Source organism: Somniosus microcephalus, chromosome 17 (genome assembly GCF_052327205.1).
Source record: "Somniosus microcephalus isolate GS21.2 chromosome 17, FLI_Smic_1.0, whole genome shotgun sequence".
NCBI lineage: Eukaryota > Metazoa > Chordata > Chondrichthyes > Squaliformes > Somniosidae > Somniosus > Somniosus microcephalus.
Genome location: NC_141003.1, coordinates 18015218 through 18034444, shown reverse-complemented (window position 1 = coordinate 18034444; position 19227 = coordinate 18015218). Strand labels below are relative to the sequence as shown.

Genomic DNA, 19227 nt, shown 5'->3' with positions numbered 1-19227 from the left:
TTCAAGGACTTTGGAGAGGAAAGCAAGTTTGGAGATGGGGTGGTAGTTTACAAGAACAAAGGGGTCAAGGGTGGGTTTTCTGAGGAGAGGGGTGATGACAGGTGTAATCTGGGCGCAAATCACTTACGCCCAAATTTCCGCGATCTTTTAAGCCACATAATTGATTTGCATTGGCCACACCCCCAACTCACAAATGTGAGTATCCTTCAATTGTACTTGTTCCGAGGGTCCTTCATAGTGCGACATTTTCACGTGCAGCAGGAAAGAAAGTAATTGTTCTGGTGCGTTATTGCAAGTTTGGAGCATTTTCTTTTATTTACCCTCACCGAGAACTGCTCTGTATTTTCCTTAGGCTCCGATTGTTTACTTATTTACACCCATTTTAAGTTCAGGCATACAGAAACATCACCTACTCCTTAGTAGAAGATAATAAACTGAATAGGGTAGAAGAACAAAGGGAAATAGGGATACAGGTGAACAAATTATTAAAAGCAGGATAGCAGGTCAGCAAAGCAATTAAAAATGCTAACAAAGCACTGGGATTTATTTCTAGTGCTCTAGAATTCAAAAGTAGTGAAGTTATGTTAAGCTTGTATGGGACACTGGTCATGCCGCACAGTTCTGTCCCAGAACTGAGAGATTACAGTTATCAGGAAAGATTGAACAGGTTGGGACTTTTGTCTTTAGAAAAAAGACTTAGAGGTGACCTGATAGAGGTCTTAATGAATGGGTTGGACAGATGTGGAGAGAATGTTTCCACTTATGGGAGAATCCAAAACTAGGTGCCATAAATACAAGATAGTTACTAATAAATCCAATCGCGAAATCAGGAGAAATGTCTTTACTCAGAGAATGGTTAGGATGTGGAACTCTCTACCACAGGAAGTGGTTGAGGCGAATAGCTTAAATGCTTTCAAAAGGAAACTAGATGAGTACATGAGGGAAATGGGGAATAGAAAGATATGCTGAAAGGCTGATGGAATGGGAGGAGACTCGTGTGGCGTGTAAACCCCAGCACAGACCAGTTGGGCCGAATGGCCGGTTTCTGTGCTGTATATTCAATGTAATTCGATGTAATATTCTAATGAGATTGGGAGGATACTTGGGCGTAACTTGACATCAGCAAAATGAACGTAACATTGGGCACATTTCAGGTCTAACTTCCGGGTTGCGTCCATGGAGTAAACTCTAGCCCCTCCTGTTCTTCTTAAGAGTAGTGCCATGGGAACTTTCACGCCCACCTGAGGAGGCAGCCAGGACTTCAGTTTAACATCTCATCTGAAAGACGGCACTTCCGACAGTGCGGAACTCCCTCAGTACTGCACGAGAGTGTCAGCCTAGATTATGTGCTCAAGTCTCTGGAGCGGGGCCTAAACCCACAACCTTCTGACTCAGAAACGAGAGTGCTCCAACTGAGCCACGGTTGACATCCTGCACAATTACTGGCGGCCTTCTTGCCCAGCTGACGTAGAGAATGTGGGGCTCTGTATTCTTCTTGTCCATTGCGCTGCCTCTTGATTACATTATTTTCTTTCCTCTCCTCAGCTTTGCATTTCAGCACTCTGCATTTCTTACAACTGATGCTCACCCACCGACATCTCCTACAGTTGAAAACAGCGAATCCGCCACGTGGTGGGTCACATCGGCACCTCGTCACGCCACCGTGTGTTGGTAAATGCTAATCATTATATTAAAAGCAACTTTGTGTAATTTGTACAAACCTCTACAAATGCATCCGTCAGGTCACTGGCCCTGTCCATAACCGGCAGGTGACGGCCAGCCACAATCCTGACTTTCAGTTTCCCCGGCATTGTTAGTCTTTGCTGCAAGAGAATAAAGGAAAGTTACTTGGCTATATCTGATAAATCTCCACTTACTTTAATTCTCAATCTTGCAATCGCAGTGTTAAACCAGCAGCAGCTCACTCACAGAAGCGTTTGACAGAATGGGGTCAATTTTTGAAACTCCAATAGGTGCTTTTATATCTGATCCCATATACCTCCACTAACAGTTGTAGGGGGTTGGTGGGGGTGGAAGAGTACCTTATTATTAATATTTTAATATTGAAAATACATTACCAAGTGCATAAAGCCTAGTACTACTTATTTCAAAAGGAACTTGAACCTATCGCTGCCATTATTGTGCACATTTCCTGAAATAGTCAACGTAGCTACTCCAAAAATAAAGTTACATTTGTCCAGACAAGAAAAAAATGCAATTGAAAAAGTTTGACACTGTAGTTAGCCGAGGCAAATTATACAATTATGAAACACACAAATATTTCATGTCGTTTTTATTTCATGATTTTCTGGATAACTTAAAAACCTCCATGAGGTGCTGCATGCAGTCAGAGCATTAACAACCCATGTCAGCATACCATCTTTCATACAACAAAACATTTGAAAGTGCTTTACAAGGGGGAGGGGGCAGCAATGAAGATCAAGCAGATTGTGGGAGAGAATTAGGGGAAATAAGGCGTGAAGAGCAGAGTTCTGGGAAGGCTTTCTGAAGGTGGGAAGAGAGGTGAAAAGATGTAACTGTAAGAAAAGAATGCTAGAGTGCAGGGACGTGGTGGCTGAAGACAATGCCACTGACGGTGGAGTCGAAGGGTGGTGGGAGAGGAACATGTACCAAAGTTACAAGAGGGAAGTATGCAGGCTGGGGAACGTTGCAAAGGTAAGACAGAGCAAGGCCATGAAAGGACTTGAAGTCCACGACAGATTTTGAAATCGATGGGCTGGAGCAGATGTAGCCAGGAACGATGGGTGTGGTAAGATACATGCTGCAGAGTTCCGTGTGATTCGGAAATTGTCGGCTGGAGTTGGGGAGGGTGGCAAAGAGCAAGAGTCCCGAGATGGTGAAGGTTTCAGCATCAGTATGGGTAAGGAAGAGGTATGGTGGTCGATGTACCAAAGGTGGAAGTAAGCGGGCTCTGCGATGACCTGCACATGGAGTTTAAAGCTCAGAGTCAAACAGGCCACTGAGGCTGCGTACTTTCTGATTCCGTTTGGGTGAGCAGCTAAAGACGGAGATGGAATCAATGGCTGAAGTGCTAAGTTTCTGGTAGGAGTCAAACAGAATGGCTTCTGTATTCCCAATGTTGAGCTAAGGTGCTGGCTTATCCAGGACTTTGTATCAGACAGGCTAGGATCAATTATGGTGGCAGAGGGTACAGTTGGACGTCTTGAAAACATAAGGCACCTGATCCCATGTTTGCACTTGTTGCTGAGGGGCACCGTATAGATCAGGAAAAAGACGCAAGTATATTATAATAGACAATATTAGGATTTACAGCAATGCTTATCACTACCTATCATAAAAATCCTATTCTCCAAAGCAGTCGATTATTAATAGATATTGAGAAGAGGCCTGTTCTACATTATCTTTATAATGAGCAGATCTCTTTAGTTTGAAAATTACCAATGTAACATTAAATATTGCACTTCCTGCTGCATTCCTATATAGTCAGATAGGTAAAAGAAAATAAGCAGGTGATCGCATTGAATGGCATGCCAAGAGGGGCAGTGGGGATGATTCTTAAATTTGCTGATAGAGATGGATAAGAATCTGAAGAAAAGATTGAGAGCGGGGTATGAGAGGTATTGTGGGATATGATATTTCCTAGATTGGTTTGAGCCAGATAGACAACTGTCTCTTCCAGTGCTGTACATTCCTACGTTCCAGGCTAAAGATAAATAAGCAAGTTATCATGCAATCATCATTAAACAGGTGACGTGTGCAGTGTGCTATATGGACATTAGGTGTAGTATATATACTTGGAGTGCGGCTCTGAAATAAATCAGCATGCAGTACACAAAATCATTTTGAAATATTTGATTTGTTACTGTATCTTTTTGCAGCTTTTGAATATTATTGATAAGGAATGGACTTCTAAATGGCTAGGCAATAGGTGTGGGGAAAAATTGTATAAACACTAAAATAATTACCTGTGGCATTACTACAGTCAGTTAACGAATATTACTTTTTTTAAATATACAACATGACAATATAATTGGATGATCTCAACTCACTCCACAAAACCACAGAGGCCAGAGTCGACACTACCTCACAAGGGACATGTCGACACAGCAATTTACAACGGTGAATGTTGACAGAAAGGCGCGATCAAATGTGGCATTTGTGGACAAACAAGATTTCTAATATATAAATGTGACACAAAAAAATATTTACATGGAAGATACACATCATATTCCCAATGTTGAGAGAATAAATCAGACACACAAGTTACAGGTGGAACTGAGCTACATCAGCTGGAACGGTGGTTTACAGCCCGCACCTGTCCCAACTTGTATTGGTTTACAAAATACTAAAAGAAAATATTAAATGTTTTTATATTTGCTATCTTTGATCATGCTTTCTGTTTAGATATGGGATACATACGTGATTGGTGGTTCCGACAGCACCTGTTATATTGATAGTTCACAGAAACTTTACTGATTGCAAGTTGGAAGCATAAACTGTAAATTTAAAGGCTGCATGCATTACATGAATAGAAAATAAGCAAAGTCTATGCCATAATTATTGAAGATACTGAATAACCTATTCCCTGCATTTGTGACCTTTCCCTTGCTGGCTCGCTAGCTGTTTTACTTACACCCAACTGTGAAGCACCATGGTACTCTATGATAAAGGCGCTATAGAACTGCAACTTGGCTGTTGATGAACAATACTGTAGTTAGATTTTTAATCAGTGTTGCTCTGTATCCCCTGGACAAATACAGTCACAACTCAGGCTCAAACATTTAAAACAAAGATCACTGGGCCAAGATATCTGAGGGCAACCAGCGCCCATGGGATCAGAGAGCAATCATTACCTGTGGGGTGGAAGAAAACCAGTTAGCATTTTTTTTAATGAGCACCCATTGTTGAGTTCTGCACTCAGTTTTGTTAAACACCAAATTAGTCAGTCACTTCTGACAAAGCATGCAATGTAGGCACGCCTGGGAATCCAGAACAACGGGGTATAATCTTAAAAATAGATCCTGGCCATTCAAGAGTGAACTCAGGAAGCAGACAAAGGGTAGTAGAAATCTAGAACTCGCTTCCCCAAAAAAGGCTGTGGATGATCGAAGCTTTTGAGACCGAGATTTCTGAGTAAGGGTATCAAGGGATATGGAGCAAAGATAGATAAATGGGGTTGAGGTGAAGATCAGCCATGATCTAATTGAATGGCGGAGCAGGCTCGAGGGAGTGAATGGCCTCCTCCTGTTCCTATGCCATATTCTTGTCCAAATTGTTTTTCACTCAGCTTATGCAATCTTTGGAAATAAAGAACTTGCATTTATATAGCACCTTTCCCAATCTCAGGTCATCCCAAATCGTTTTGCAGCCAATTAAGTACTTTTGGAAGTGCAGTCAGTCACTGTCGTAATGCAGGAAACGCGGCGGCCAATTTGCGCACAGCAAGCTCCCACGAACAGCGACGAGATAATGACCAGATCATCCGTATTAGTGATGTTGGCTGAAGGATAAATATTGGCCCGGGACACCAGGGGATAACTCCCCTGGCTCTTCTTCGAAAGAGTGCCATGGAACTGAACAGCAAACAGGTGCACTGAAAACTAAAGGATGGAGAAGAGGGAAAGGGGGAAGGGAAAGGGAAAAGGAAAGGGAAAAGGAAGGGGAAAAGGAGGGAAAAGGAAGGGGAAAGGGAAAGGGAAAAGGAAAGGGAAAAGGAAGGGGAAAGGGAAAGGGAAAAGGAAGGGAAAAGGAAGGGGAAAGGGAAAGGGAAAAGGAAGGGGAAAGGGAAAGGGAAAAGGGAAAAGGAAGGGGAAAGGGAAAAGGAAGGGGAAAGGGAAAAGGAAGGGGAAAGGGAAGGGGAAAGGGAAAGGGAAAAGGAAGGGGAAAGGGAAAAGGAAGGGGAAAGGGAAAAGGAAGGGGAAAGGGAAAAGGAAGGGGAAAGGGAAGGGGAAAGGGAAAGGGAAAAGGAAGGGGAAAGGGAAAAGGAAGGGGAAAGGGAAAAGGAAGGGGAGGAGGGGGGAAGTGAATATATGAAGAAAAGGAAATCTGAGCAGTCTAGGAAAAGTCTATTTTTTGCAGCATGGGGAAGGAAGGCTGCAGTGCTTATTATCCAATATACACACAACCAATGAGTGGGACACACGACACAGTAATTGCAAGGTTAAAGCGGCGTCGACAACAGACAAGTTCCTGCCCGCAAACCCTCACTAGAGGCGAGGCGAGGCGAGCCAGGGAGGAAGGAGCCAGTTGCCGGGCACCGCCAGCACACGGTGATTTGGGCCGCCTCTCTCTCTCTCTCTTTAAACCGCCTGCAGATGGAGAAGGTAGTACGAACCAGGCCTCGGGATCCGGGCCGCCGCCCCGCCGCAGCTCACAGCCCCTCGATCCGCGTCTTCCCCCATAGCCCGGGGCGAGGCATGGAGGGCGAGCAGGCCCCGCGCCTCACGGCCTAGCTAAACATCCGTCGCTGGGGCCCCAGCTCGCTTTGCTGAGGGCCAAGCCCCAGATTCCCGGTTCCAAAATCCTATTCTTTCCCTCTGCTATTTATTTATTATTATTTTATTTTCGCGGAGCTCCTGCGCCTCAGTCGCCTCACGTCGATTACTTCCGGCGTCACGCGCGCCTTCACTTCCGGGTTGACCACTGCCCTCTTTCACCTTTCCTCCCCCTCAGGTGCTTGAGCTTCACAGCCTCAGACAATGCACAGAGGCTGCCTGCAGACCCATTGGCACACCATGGAGCCATGCTCTGGTGACCTGTTCAAAACAAGATGTGACGGCTGGGTGACTGGAACTGGGTCAGCTTGAGCACAGAAAAAAGTCTAGGCCGACGTGCCAGCGCTGAGGGAGCGCCGCGCCGTTGGAGGTGCCATCTTTCGGATGAGATGTTAAACCGTGGCGCCCCCCCGTCTGCTTCCTCGGCTGGATGTAAAAGACCCCGTGGCACTATTTCGAGGAAGATCAGGGGAGTTACCTCTGGTGTTGTTATATCCATGTATCTTAATGTGTCCTTCAATAATAAGACAACAGACTGCAGGGAACGATCAACAGGTGTTTACTGAATGAGGGTTACTCTAGAACTAACTGTACAGATCACTACTCGGGGTTTATATACAGGTGTGGTCACTGCCGGTACTACAGTATACAGGAGCTGTAAAAAGTAGTTCTCTCCCTTAAAGGTATATACACTACAATTCCTCCCCTTTTTAGATTAACAGTACCATAATACTCATTTAACAATTAACATTTTTAATATACAATGTTATATGAAAATAGTCCATTCATATATTCAGTGTCTGGGGAGGCTTCCTGATTTTTCTGGATAACGCCTTTCCCGAGTGTCTCGCTCTTGGTGCGGAGGTGATTCATCAGCTTCCAATGCTATTGTTTCTGAGGTAGATGCGACCTGTACGTCGCGTTCCTCACCAGGTACGTATGGCTGAGACATGGGGTTGACTCGTTCCTGTGACTCTAGGATCTGGTCAGCATAGCGTGTCTCAATGTTCTCCCCAACATCCACTGTGTACATTAGTGGCCCCTGCCATGTGCATATTGTTCATGGTTGCCATTTCTCTGTTCGGTAGTCGCGGGCCAAGACTGGTTGCCCTACATTGAAGCTCCTTGTCGGCTTCTCATTGATGTGCTGGAATTGCTTACTCTCAACATCTCTTCGTACATTTGGTCTGAGCATATCCAGACGAGATCTCAACCTTCGGTTAAAGAACATCATGGCCGGGGCCTGGTTGGTGACTGCATGTGTCGCATTTCTGTAGGCTAACAGGAAATTGTCCACCTTATGCTGCAGTGGAATGTCGTCATCGCACATGGCCTTTACTGCTTTTTTAAAGGTTTGTACGAACCTCTCAGCCAATCCATTTGTGGCTGGATGATACGGGGCGGATGTGTAATGCCTTACCCCATTCCTTTTCATAAATCTTTGAAACTCTTCGGACACAAACTGTGGTCCGTTATCAGAGCAAATCTGCTCTGGCGAGCCGTTCCTGGCAAAAATGGTCCGTAGGACTGCAATAGTTTTCTCCGTGGTGGTGGAGGACATTTTGATCACCTCAGGCCATTTCGCGTGCGTGTCCACGGCTATTAGAAACATTGAGTCCATGAATGGACCAGCAAAATCAATATGCACCCGTTGCCATGGAGATGAGGGCCACTCCCATGGGTGTAGAGGGGCATGTGGTGGTGCATTTTGGACCTTCTGGCATCCTGAGCAGTTCTTTGTCAGGTCCTCGATTTGCTGATCGATCCCCGGCCACCACACAAGCCCTAGCAAGGCTTTTCATTTTCACCCCTCCCAGATGACCTTCGTGAAGCTCATTGAGCACTCTCTCCCTTAACTTGGGTGGAATTACCACTCGGGATCCACACATCAAGGTCCCCTGGCATACTGACAGCTGTTCTCTTCTGGATGAGAATGCTGGCAACAGTGAGTCGCCATGTGCTGGCCATCCCTTCACTGTCAAATCATATACCCGAGACAGTTTTGGGTCTCCTTCTCTATACCAGCGTTAGTTACTGGCAAGCATTCAATTATAGTCGAATGAAATATTTCGATAGGATCCACTGCTGGTGCTTCCTCCGCAGTAGGCAGTGGCAGGCGTGATAGTCCATCAGCGTTTCCATGCTGTTTCGTGCCCTTGTACTCGATTTCATATTGGTGCGCCCCTAGAAAAAGGGACCATCTTTGTAGCCGTTGCGCAGTCATCACCGGAACGCCCTTCTTTGGATTAAAGATGGAGACAAGTGGTTGGTGGTCAGTCAGCAAGGTGAACTTCTGCCTGTGCAGATAGTGATTGAACTTTTTCACTCCCCACACTAGGCTGAGGGCCTCCCTGTCAATCTGGGCGTAGTTACGCTCGGCTGAGGTTAGTGACCGAGACGCAAAGGCTACTGGCCTCTCCGAGCCGTCCGGGAATTTGTGTGACAGCACCGCTCCAATGCCATAGGGTGATGCATCACACGCCAACCGAATTGGTAGTGCTGGGTTGAAATGAGCCAACACCTCTTTTGATGTGATCAATGCTTTGCTTTTCTGGAAAGCTCGTTTACATTCGTCACTCCACTTCCATGGTACCCCTGTTTGCAGTAGGGTGTTCAGTGGGTGTAGTACGGTAGACAAATTCGGCAAGAACTTATGGTAGTAGTTCACCAGCCCGAGGAACGACCTCAGTTGTGACACATTTTCCGGTGCTGGAGCCTTGACTACTGCCTCAATCTTTTCAGGGGACTTATGTAACCCCTCTTTATCAATAACGTGGCCACAATACGAGATCTGCTTTTGGAAAAACTCGCATTTGTGGCGATTAGCTCGGAGCCCATATTCCTTCAATCTAGTGAGCACCTGCTCCAGGTTGGCGAGGTGATCACTGTCATTTTCGCCCGTGACCAGGATGTCGTCCAAATAACACTGGGTCCCTGGAATCCCTTGCAGGACTTGTTCCATTGCCCTTTGCCAAATAGCCGGAGCTGATGCTACCCCGAACACTAGCCGGTTGTATTGGTAGAGACCTTTTTGAGTGTTGATCGTGAGGTACTGTTTCGAGGCTTCTTCTACCTCCATTTGCAGGTACGCCTGGGCCAGATCAACCTTAGTGAAGCGTTTCCCTCCAGATAGCGAGGCGAAAATATCTTCAATTCGCGGAAGCGGATATTGTACAGTGTGAAGGACTGGGTTCACTGTCACCTTAAAGTCCCCACAGATGCGAACCACCTTTGGTTCCCCAGGCGTATTACTCAACGACCTCTTCATTACAGGAACAATGGGTGTAGCCCACTCGCTCCAGTCCACTTTGGACAGTACTCCTGAATGTTCCAAACCTTCCAGCTTTGCTTCGACGGCTGGGCGGATCGCATAAGGTACCGGTCTGGCCTTAAAAAAAACTTTGGGCTTGCATTTTCCTCTATTTTGATCGTCACTGTTATGCCTTTGTGTTCTGAGTCCCTGCTGGAACACTTCTTGTGTGTCAGTTAGCATTTTTGGCAGTCGTCCAGGTGTGACGTCGTCATCCTTTTTGGCATCTACAGTCAGTGCTTGTATGGAATGCCAATCTAGCTGTATCTTCCGGATCCATTCACGTCGTAGTAGTGGTGGTCCTCCATCTGGCAATACATATAGGTCCATTTTTGGTGTTTCCTTGCCATTATATATAACGTTCACCCTTATTTTTCCTTTGGGGTAGACTTTTTGTATCTCTCAAGGGTATATGTGAGAATAGCTGCTTGTAGTCCCTTCGATTTATGACTTTTAGGGCTGATCCTGTGTCCAATTCCATTTTCACTTGGACTCCTGCTATCTTGAGCGTGACCCAGATAGTTTGGTGATCCTCCGTTTTGATCACATTATGTAGTTTCAGACAACCCAGCTCCTTGCTTCCGGAGTCTGTATCACTCTTCTGTTCGTCTGAACTACTCTCCGTCACCTTATGTACCACCTTGTACTTCTCCTGTGGAGATTTCTTGCTGCTGGTTTTCTTTCCCGACCTGCAGACTCTTGCTATGTGTCCTACTTTTCCACACTGTCTGCACGCTTTGTCCTTGAACCAGCAATCATTATGGTTGTGTGTTGTTCTGCCGCAGCGATAGCACTTCACTGTTCCGTATGACATTTCATTTGTGCCATATTCTTGCGGTCTCCGTTGTATCTCTGCAGCGCCCCGTGCTGCTGCTTCGTGTGATACTGCAATGCTGAAAGCCTTGTCCAGCGTAAGATCCTTTTCTGATAGAAGCCGTTTCTGGGTTCCTTCATTTTGAAGCCCACACACAAACTTGTCCCTTAAAGTATCTGCTAGTCCCGTTCCAAACTGGCAGTGTTTCGATAGCTTGCGCAGTTCCGTTAAATACTCAGCATTACTTTCATCTTTATGCTGGTTCCTTTTGTGAAACTTAAATCTTTCTGCTATCAGCAGTGGCGTGGGGTTTAAGTGGTCCTGTAGGATTGACACTGTTTTCAAAATCCTTTTCTACTGGCTTCTCTGGGGTTACTAGGTTTCGTAGTAAGCCATGCGTTTTTGCACCCATTGAATTCAACAATACCAGCGCTTTCTTGTCATCTGGCACTTCATTCGCCTTGCAGTATACTTCTATGCGTTCGACATATGTCGTCCAATCTTCGACTTCATTGTCGAACGCTGTGATACTGCCACTGTTCGGCATTTTGGGTGTGGTTAGACTGGCTTAAAATGGCATCTCCCGCGCTTTCCTTCCCCGCTGCGGCTTAAAATGGCGTCTCCCGTGCTGCTGCCAATGCCGCTCTCGGCGGTCCTCGTGGCAAATGGCGATGCCCTGTGGGTTTCGTGCACTGCTCCTGCGCTGCTGCCAATGCTGCTCTCTGCGGTCCTCGTGGCATGGCAGCGCCTCGCGTTTTCCTGCACGCTTCTCTTCCCCCGTTGACGCTGCTCGGCCCTTGAACACCGGCTGCACTCTGCTCTCTCTCGTCTCTCTCCCTGTTGACGTAGCTCGGTCCTGAACACCGGCTGTGCCCTGTGCGCTCTGCCCTCTCTCCCCCGTCAACGCTGCTCGGCCTTTTTCTGTGCCGCTCGGTCGGCTCTAGCCACCGCTGTCCGGGAAGGGTCTGCGCAGTACCTGTTGCCAGCCCGTTTCGCTGGACCACCGTGACTGGAAAGCCAAGCCTGGCTCTCGACAGCCTCCCCTGCGATGCTCAAATCTCCGCTGGATGACTGGGCGGTTGCCCGTGGTCGACGCCCGTGCTTTTGGACTCTACCTCCTTCCACTGTTCTCTAGGAGCGAATCCCTGGAAGGTGATTCAGAGTTGCAGGTAGGTTCGAATCTGCCTAGTCGCCAATGTTATATCCGTGTATCTTAATGTTGTGTCCTTCAATAATCAGACAACAGACTGCAGGGAACGATCAACAGGTGTTTACTGAATGAGGGTTACTCTAGAACTAACTGTACAGATCACTACTCGGGGTTTATATACAAGTGTGGTCACTGCCGCTACTACAGTATACAGGAGCTGTAAAAAGTAGTTCTCTCCCTTAAGGTATATATACATTACAGGTGTCCTGGCCAATATTTTATCCCTCAACCAACATCACTTTTTTTTAAACCAATCTGGTCATTATCACATTTGCTGTTTGTGGGAGCTTGCTGTGTGCAAATTGACTGCCGCGTTTCCTACATTAGAAGAGTAATTACACTTCAAAAGTACTCCATTGGTTGTAAAGCACTTTGGGACGTCTGGTGGTTGTGAAAGGCGCTATAGAAATACAAGTCTTTATTTTTTTAACCCTCCTTGGCGGATTCTGTTATCCTCCTCTTGAGCCAGGGCGCACTGTTGAGGCTTGGGCTCATTGATGGGACCTGGAGTGGTTGACATGAGCTGGGCCTCTTACCACTTGGCTGCCTATCACCCTCCAAGCCAATGATAGGGTGGCTAAGCAGCGCAATGCCTACCAGAGTTCTGTGCTGATAAAATGCTTATGTGAATTTCTCTGTTGTTTAATTTGGCGACTTGAGAAACTCTCAATTGGTGGGTTTTCACACATGCCAGACATATGAATGGCCAAAAATGAGTGATTGCCACTCCTGATTGATAGCATTGGTCAACTTGAGAAAGAAACTCGCATCATTGCTGCAGAAGTGACCACCTCATTGTGCAGGGGGAAAAAACACAATACCATTCCAAATTACTGACATTGTGTTGTGACTTAGAAAGAAGATTTAACCATAAATATACAACAAAGCTGGAAATGACTGGATAAGTCCCAGTTGAGCAAAAGCTTAAAGGTCAGAGTTATGTTTATGTAGTTTTTTTGAAATGTTGCTGATGTCTAACAACACAAACAGCATATCTCGGGATTGCTGAGTTGGTGAGTTTTTAGTTTAACCAAAGTGCAGCAGATTTCATGGAGTGTACCCACAGCAGATGATGAGTGTAGAGTGACAAATGTGTGTACTTAAAGAATATTTAATTTTTTTAAAATTTGTTTTATTTTTCTTACTGTATTAGCTTGGCTCAGTGATTTCATTTGCACCTCTGTAGGTTCAAGCTCTGCCAGGAATGTAATTTAGACCTACTCTTAAGTGCAGCACTGAGGGAGTGCTGCATTGTTGGAGGTGTTGTCTGTCTGGATTTTACCTTGCATAGCTCTGCAATATCAAAGTTCAAAAGTTCTGTTAATAATCAAACTGTGTAACTAACGAGGGTATTTGAACCTCCTATCTTTTGTTTTCTGAGTATTATATTCTCTATATATCTTGCTGTGTCGCAGCAACTCGTGTGTGTTATTCTACCTGTAAATAAATCTAAGTTTTTTAGCCTGTACACCGAGTGGTCAAACAGCATGGTATTTACTGTCTTTCAAAAAAGACAGGAGAATGTTGGCAGTTACTAAAGACTAAAGACGGAGGAAGCCCTAGAGGAGTATAAAAAGTGCAGGGGCATACTTAAAAAAGAAATTGGGAGAGCGAGGAGGGGCCATGAAATAACACTGGCGAGCAAAATAAAGGAAAATCCTAAGATGTTTTAAGGGCAAGAGGATAACCAGGGAAAGGGTAGGGCCCACTAGGGACCAAAGTGGCAATCTGTGTGTAGAGCCAGATGATGTAGGCGGGGTTTTAAATGAATTTTTTGCATCTGTGTTCACTATGGAGAAAGATGATGTAGACGTAGAAATCGGGCAAGGGGACGGTGATATACTTGAACATATTAGCATCGAGAGGGAGGAGGTGCTAGCGGTTTTAGCAGGCCAAAAAGTGGATAAATCCCCAGGCCTGGACGAGATGTATCCCAGGCTGCTGTGTGAGGCAGAGGAGGAGATTGCAGGGGCTCTGACACAAATTTTCAGAACCTCTCTGGCCACAGGGGATGTACCAGAGGACTGGAGAACAGCTAACGTAGTACCATTATTCAAGAAGGATAGCAGGGATAAACCAGGGAATTACAGGCCAGTGAGCCTAACATCTGTGGTAGGGAAATTATTGGAAAAAATTCTGAGGGACAAAATTAGTCTCCACTTGGAGAGGCAAGGATTAATCGGGGATAGTCAGCATGGCTTTGTCAAGGGTAAATAATGTCTGACCAATCTGATTGAATTTTTCGAGGGGGTGACTAGGTGTGTGGATGAGGGAAATGCTGTGGATGTGGTATACATGGACTTCAATAAGGCTTCTGACAAAGTCCTGCATAGGAGACTGGTCAAGAAGGTAAGAGCCCATGGGATCCAGGGTGCCTTGGCACGTTGGATCCTAAACTGGCTGAGTGGCAGGAGGCAGAGGGTGATGGTCGAAGGTTGCTTTTGTGACTGGAAGCCTGTGTCCAGTGGGGTACCTCAGGGATCGGTGCTGGGTCCCTTGTTGTTTGTGATCTACATAAATGATTTGGATGAGAATGTAAAAGGTATGATCAGTAAGTTCGCAGATGACACGAAAATTGGTGGGGTGGTAAATTGCGAGGAGGAAAGCCTCAGGCTACAGGACGATATAAACGGGTTGGTCAGATGGGCGGAAAAGTGGCAAATGGAATTTAACCCTGAAAAGTGCGAGGTGATGCATTTTGGACGGACAAATAAGGCAAGGGAATACACAATGAGTGGTAGGACCCTAGGAAGTACAGAGGGTCAGAGGGACCTTGGTGTACATGTACATAAATCCCTGAAGGCAGCGGATCAGGTAGATAAGGTGGTTAAAAAGGCATATGGGATACTTGCCTTCATTAGCCGAGGCATAGAATATAAGAGCAGTGAGGTTATGATGGAGCTGTACAAAACGCTGGTAAGGCCACAGCTGGAGTACTGTGTGCAGTTCTGGTCGCCTCACTATAGGAAGGATGTGATTGCTTTGGAGAGGGTGCAGAGAAGATTCACCAGGATGTTACCTGGGATGGAGCGCCTCAGCTATGAAGAAAGACTAAACAGGCTGGGGTTGTTTTCCTTGGAGCAAAGAAGACTGAGGGGGGACCTGATTGAGGTATACAAAATGATGATGGGCATAGATAGGGTAGATAAAGAGGAACTTTTCCCCTTAGTAGGGGGGCCAATAACAAGGGGGCATAGATTCAAGGTAAGGGGCAGGAGGTTTAGAGGGGATTTGAGGAGGAACTTTTTCACCCAGAGGATGGTTGGAGTCTGGAACTCACTGCCTGAAAGGGTGGTGGAGGCAGGAACCCTCACAACATTCAAGAAGCATTTGGATGAGCACTTGAAATGCCATTGCATACAAGGCTATGGACCAAATGCTGGAAAATGGGATTAGATTGGACAGGGCTTGATGGACGGCACAGACACGATGGGCCGAAGGGCCTCTCTCTGTGCTGTATAACTATGACTCTAATGTGGTGGCCATCCCACCTAAATTCCAATGTCGATCATGCAATTGGGAGTAATTGTGAATCTTGAGGCACACTAACTCATACACTGTGCCTTTTATATGTGTAGTGTATGGGTCAGTGGAAATCTCTGCTGATAGAAACCACTTTTTTGTCTTGACCATGGGATGAAAGTTGCTGTGAAATTTGAGGCAGTCAATTGGAATTCTTTACACCCAACAAACTGTTCAAAAAGTTTTCCATACACTACTGACATGCTCTAGATACAATTTTTATATGTATAGGCCGATAGACTTATCTTCTCCAGTGCTTCATTACCTATTGATCAGTGGTTCATGTCCCATTTAGGCTGATGATTTTTGACAGAAGTACACATGAAATACTAAATTGATAACAGATGTTTCAGTTTCACTTATCCAAACTCTAATTTTTTTTACGGCTTTTTTGCAGTGCCCATTGAAAAGCAGCAAAAGAATGAAGAAGCAGGGAGTTCTCCGTGTGCTGAAAAACTTCTCCCTCAAGCAACACCATCATAAACCGATTAACAGCTCGTTCATTTCATTAGCTGTGTGCGACATCATGCCGTATGCAAGTTGGCTGTTATTTTTGCCTACAGAACTACAGTGACTGCATTTCAAAAAGCAATTAACTGGTTGTAAAAGGCTTTAGCTTTGGAAACATCATGCGAATGTGATATATATGGGGATATATAATTGCACGTTCTTTCTTGATCAGCTGTGGCTTAGTTGGTAGCACTCTTGCCGCTGAGTCAGAAGGTTGTGGGTTCAAGTCCCACTTCAGAGACTTGAGAACACAAATAGGTTGACACTCCGGTACAGTGCTGAGGCAGAGTTGCACTGTTGAAGGTGCCGTCTTTCAGCTGAGATGTTAAACCGAGGCCCCGTCTGCTCTCTCGGGATAATAATAATAATTAACTTTATTTTCATTGTTAGTGCACAAGTGCAGTACAACTTGCAAGCTTGCGGTTCCTGAGAGTGTACATTTTGGTTAAGACATTTAACATACATTTGGCTTGTAACATAAACATAATAAAGTGCATTGACAGATGTGCAGGCTTTAGAGTTTATTAGCAGAGTTCATGTAAAAGATCCCATGGCGCTATTTTAAAGAGGAGCAGGGGAGTTATCCCTGGTATCCTGCCCAATATTTATCCCTCAACCAACATAACAAAAACAGATTATCTGGTCATTATCACATTGCTGTTTGTGGGTCCTTGCTGTCTGCAAATTGGCTGCTGCGTTTCCCACATTACAACAGTGACTCCACTTCAAAAAAAAACTACTTCATTGGCTGTAAAGCGCTTTGAGATGTCTGGTGGTTGTGAAAGGTGCTATATAAATGCAAGTCTGTCTTTCTTTTACCCTATCAAATCCTTTAATCATCTTAAACACCTCAATTAGATGGTGTTCAGAGCAGTAACTGAGGGAGTGAAGCATTGTCAGAGCTATCTTTCAGATAAATGTTAAACCAAGGACCTGTCTGTTCAGATGGATTTAAAATGAGCCATGCCACTTGGTGAAGAGCAAGGACTTCTCCCAGTGTCCTGGCCAATATTAATTTCTCAACCAACACCACCAATACTGATGAACTGATCATTCATCTCATTGCTGTTAGCAGGACCTTGCTGTGTGCAAATTGGCTGCCATGTTTGCCTACAAAATAACTTGTATTTCTATAGTAAAACATCACACGGTGCTTCACAGCAGTGTTATTGAACAAAATTTGACACCAAGGCACATAAGGAGATAGTGGGACAAATGACCAAAAGCTTGGAGAAAGAGGCAGGTTTTAAGGAGCGTCTTAAAGGAGGAGAGGGCGGTGGAGAGGTTTATGGAGGGAATTCCAGAGCTTAGGGCCTAGGCAGCTGAAGGCACATCCACCAATGGTGGAGCGATTAGAAATGGGAGTGTACAAGAGGTCAGAACTGGAGGGGTGCAGAGAGCTCGAAGGATTGTAGGGCTGGAGGAGGCTACAGAGATAGGGAGGGGGCGTGCGCCGGTCATGGAGGGATCTGAAAACAAGGATATTCTCAAAACAATACAGTGACCATACTTCAAAAGTGAATGACGATAGCAAAATACTGCGGGTGCTGGAAATCCGAAATAACAACAGAAAATGCTGGAAAAACTCAGCAGGCCAGGCAACATCCGGGGAGAGAGAAATAGAGTCAATGTTTCAGGTCGAAACCCTTCGTCAGAACTGAAAAAGCACAGGAAATGAAACAGATTAAAAGGCCAGTTTGTGGGCTGGGAAATGGGGATGAGAGAACAAAAGAGAGGTGAAGAGACATTAAGAGGTATTCAAAACCAGACGAGATGGTGATAGGACTAGTGGAGAGACAAAAGACGGCTCTAGATTAGGTGTGAAATGTACTGGCAGAATATGAGAGAGCTGCCATGTGGGAGAGAAAAAAGGGGAAGGGCCAAAACAAAGGCGTGGATAAAAAATATGTAAAAATGTAATGGGGGGCCGAGGTTATGATCTGAAATTGTTGAACTCGATATTGAGTCCGGAAGGCTGCAAAGTGCCTAATCGGAAGATGAGGTGCTGTTCCTCAAGCTTACGCTGAGCTTCTGTGGAACAATGCAAGAGCCCGAGTACGGTGAGGTCCGAGTGGGAATGGGGCGGTGAATTAAAATGACGGGCGACCAGAAGCTCGGGGTCACCACTACGGATTGAACGGAGGTGTTCCGCAAAGCGGTCACCCAATCTGCGTTTGGTCTCCCAATGTACTGTAGAGACCACATCGTGAGCAGCGAATACAGTATACTAGATTGCAAGAAGTACAAGTAAATCGCTATTTCACCTGGAAGGGGTGTTTGGGGCCCTGGACAGTGGGGAAGGGGGGAGGTATAAGGGCATATGTTGCATCTCCTGCGCTTGCACGGAAGGTGCCGGGCGAAGGGGAAAGGGTGCTGATTGGTTGCGAAGGTGATCTGGGCCATCCTAAAATATAAATGCAATAAAAAACATAAAATGCTCAGCAGGTCAGGTGGCATCTGTGGCTAACTTCACTGCCGAGCATTTCCAGCATTTTCTGTTGTTATTTCCGATTTCCAGCATCCGCAGTATTTTGCTTTTGCTAATACGCCCTCCTTCTGTGGCTTGGCGTCCATTTTTTAATTATTCCTCAGTGAAGTGACTTGGGTTGTTTTTTTTCTATGTTCAAGCCGGTGTATAAATGCAAGTTGTTTATGGTGGGAACTAATTAAAGCTCTAATGCCCTCTGAGGTTGAACCCTTCCATAATTTTTCATGGTGTTTCTGATGCCCACGTCCTGTGAACTGCAGTATTCAATTCAATTTTTATTTGTCATATATGCAGCAGACATGTGTACTGCACAATGAAATGTTGATTTTTACGAGTCCTCCCAACAGTGGAATAAATGGCATAGCAATTATAAAAATACTAATAATAGAAATACAGTAATAATAAAAACAAGAGTAATAAATAATAATAAATTATTCATTCATGAGTCTTATGGCCTGGGGGTAGAAGCTGTTTCGAAACCTGCTGGTAACAGGTGCAAGTTGTTATACACATTTTTGAAGATTCTTTTAATCTCTCGAACCCCTTTTTGTGATTCAGCCCCTATGCACACTGAAGGCTGCCCCCCACCCAAACGCTGGGTTACATGCACCGCGGCCTCGTGCTTCCCTTCCTTGACACTTCCCGGAGCGTCACGCGGGGGGCGGGGTGTGGCGTGGACGGCGGCGCCCTGTGTGACGTCAAGACGTAGCACGGCGTGCGCATGCGCCAGGGGTGGCCGGTTCCAGCAGCCGCAGCGGGGCGTCGAGTGAGTTGGACGGAGGAAGAAGGAGGGCCCGTTGCCCCCCCCGCTACCCGCCATGGCCAGTTACATACACGTCCCGGCCGCCGCGCCCGCCGTCCCCAACCTGCACATCACCGTGGACCAACAGGACTTGG

At 45.8% G+C, this 19227-nt stretch overlaps 1 protein-coding gene and 1 long non-coding RNA gene across 13 annotated transcripts in view; one reads left to right on the top strand and one right to left on the bottom strand.

Moving 5' to 3' along the window:
* The window catches only part of c2cd5 (C2 calcium dependent domain containing 5), a 112297-nt gene extending 105685 nt beyond the window's left edge, over positions 1–6612 (bottom strand). For 8 of the 12 annotated variants that reach the window (XM_086009994.1, XM_086010001.1, XM_086010003.1 and 5 more), the window contains exons 1-2: positions 6317–6607; positions 1722–1823 (exon numbers count right to left, since the gene is read on the bottom strand). In XM_086009994.1, the coding sequence (XP_085866120.1) occupies positions 1722–1811 (90 nt within the window). In that variant the 5' untranslated portion in view covers positions 1812–1823; positions 6317–6607. Of the gene's footprint in view, positions 1–1721; positions 1824–4097; positions 4142–6316 lie in introns of all 12 variants that reach the window. The other 4 variants (XM_086009997.1, XM_086009999.1, XM_086010002.1 and 1 more) reach the window with 2 other exon arrangements.
* LOC147105541 (uncharacterized) lies at positions 6116–18764 on the top strand. Its single transcript, XR_015081514.1, has 2 exons — positions 6116–6305; positions 15730–18764. It is a non-coding gene; the product is annotated as an uncharacterized LOC147105541 (long non-coding RNA).
* The last annotated feature ends 463 nt before the right edge of the window (positions 18765–19227 follow it).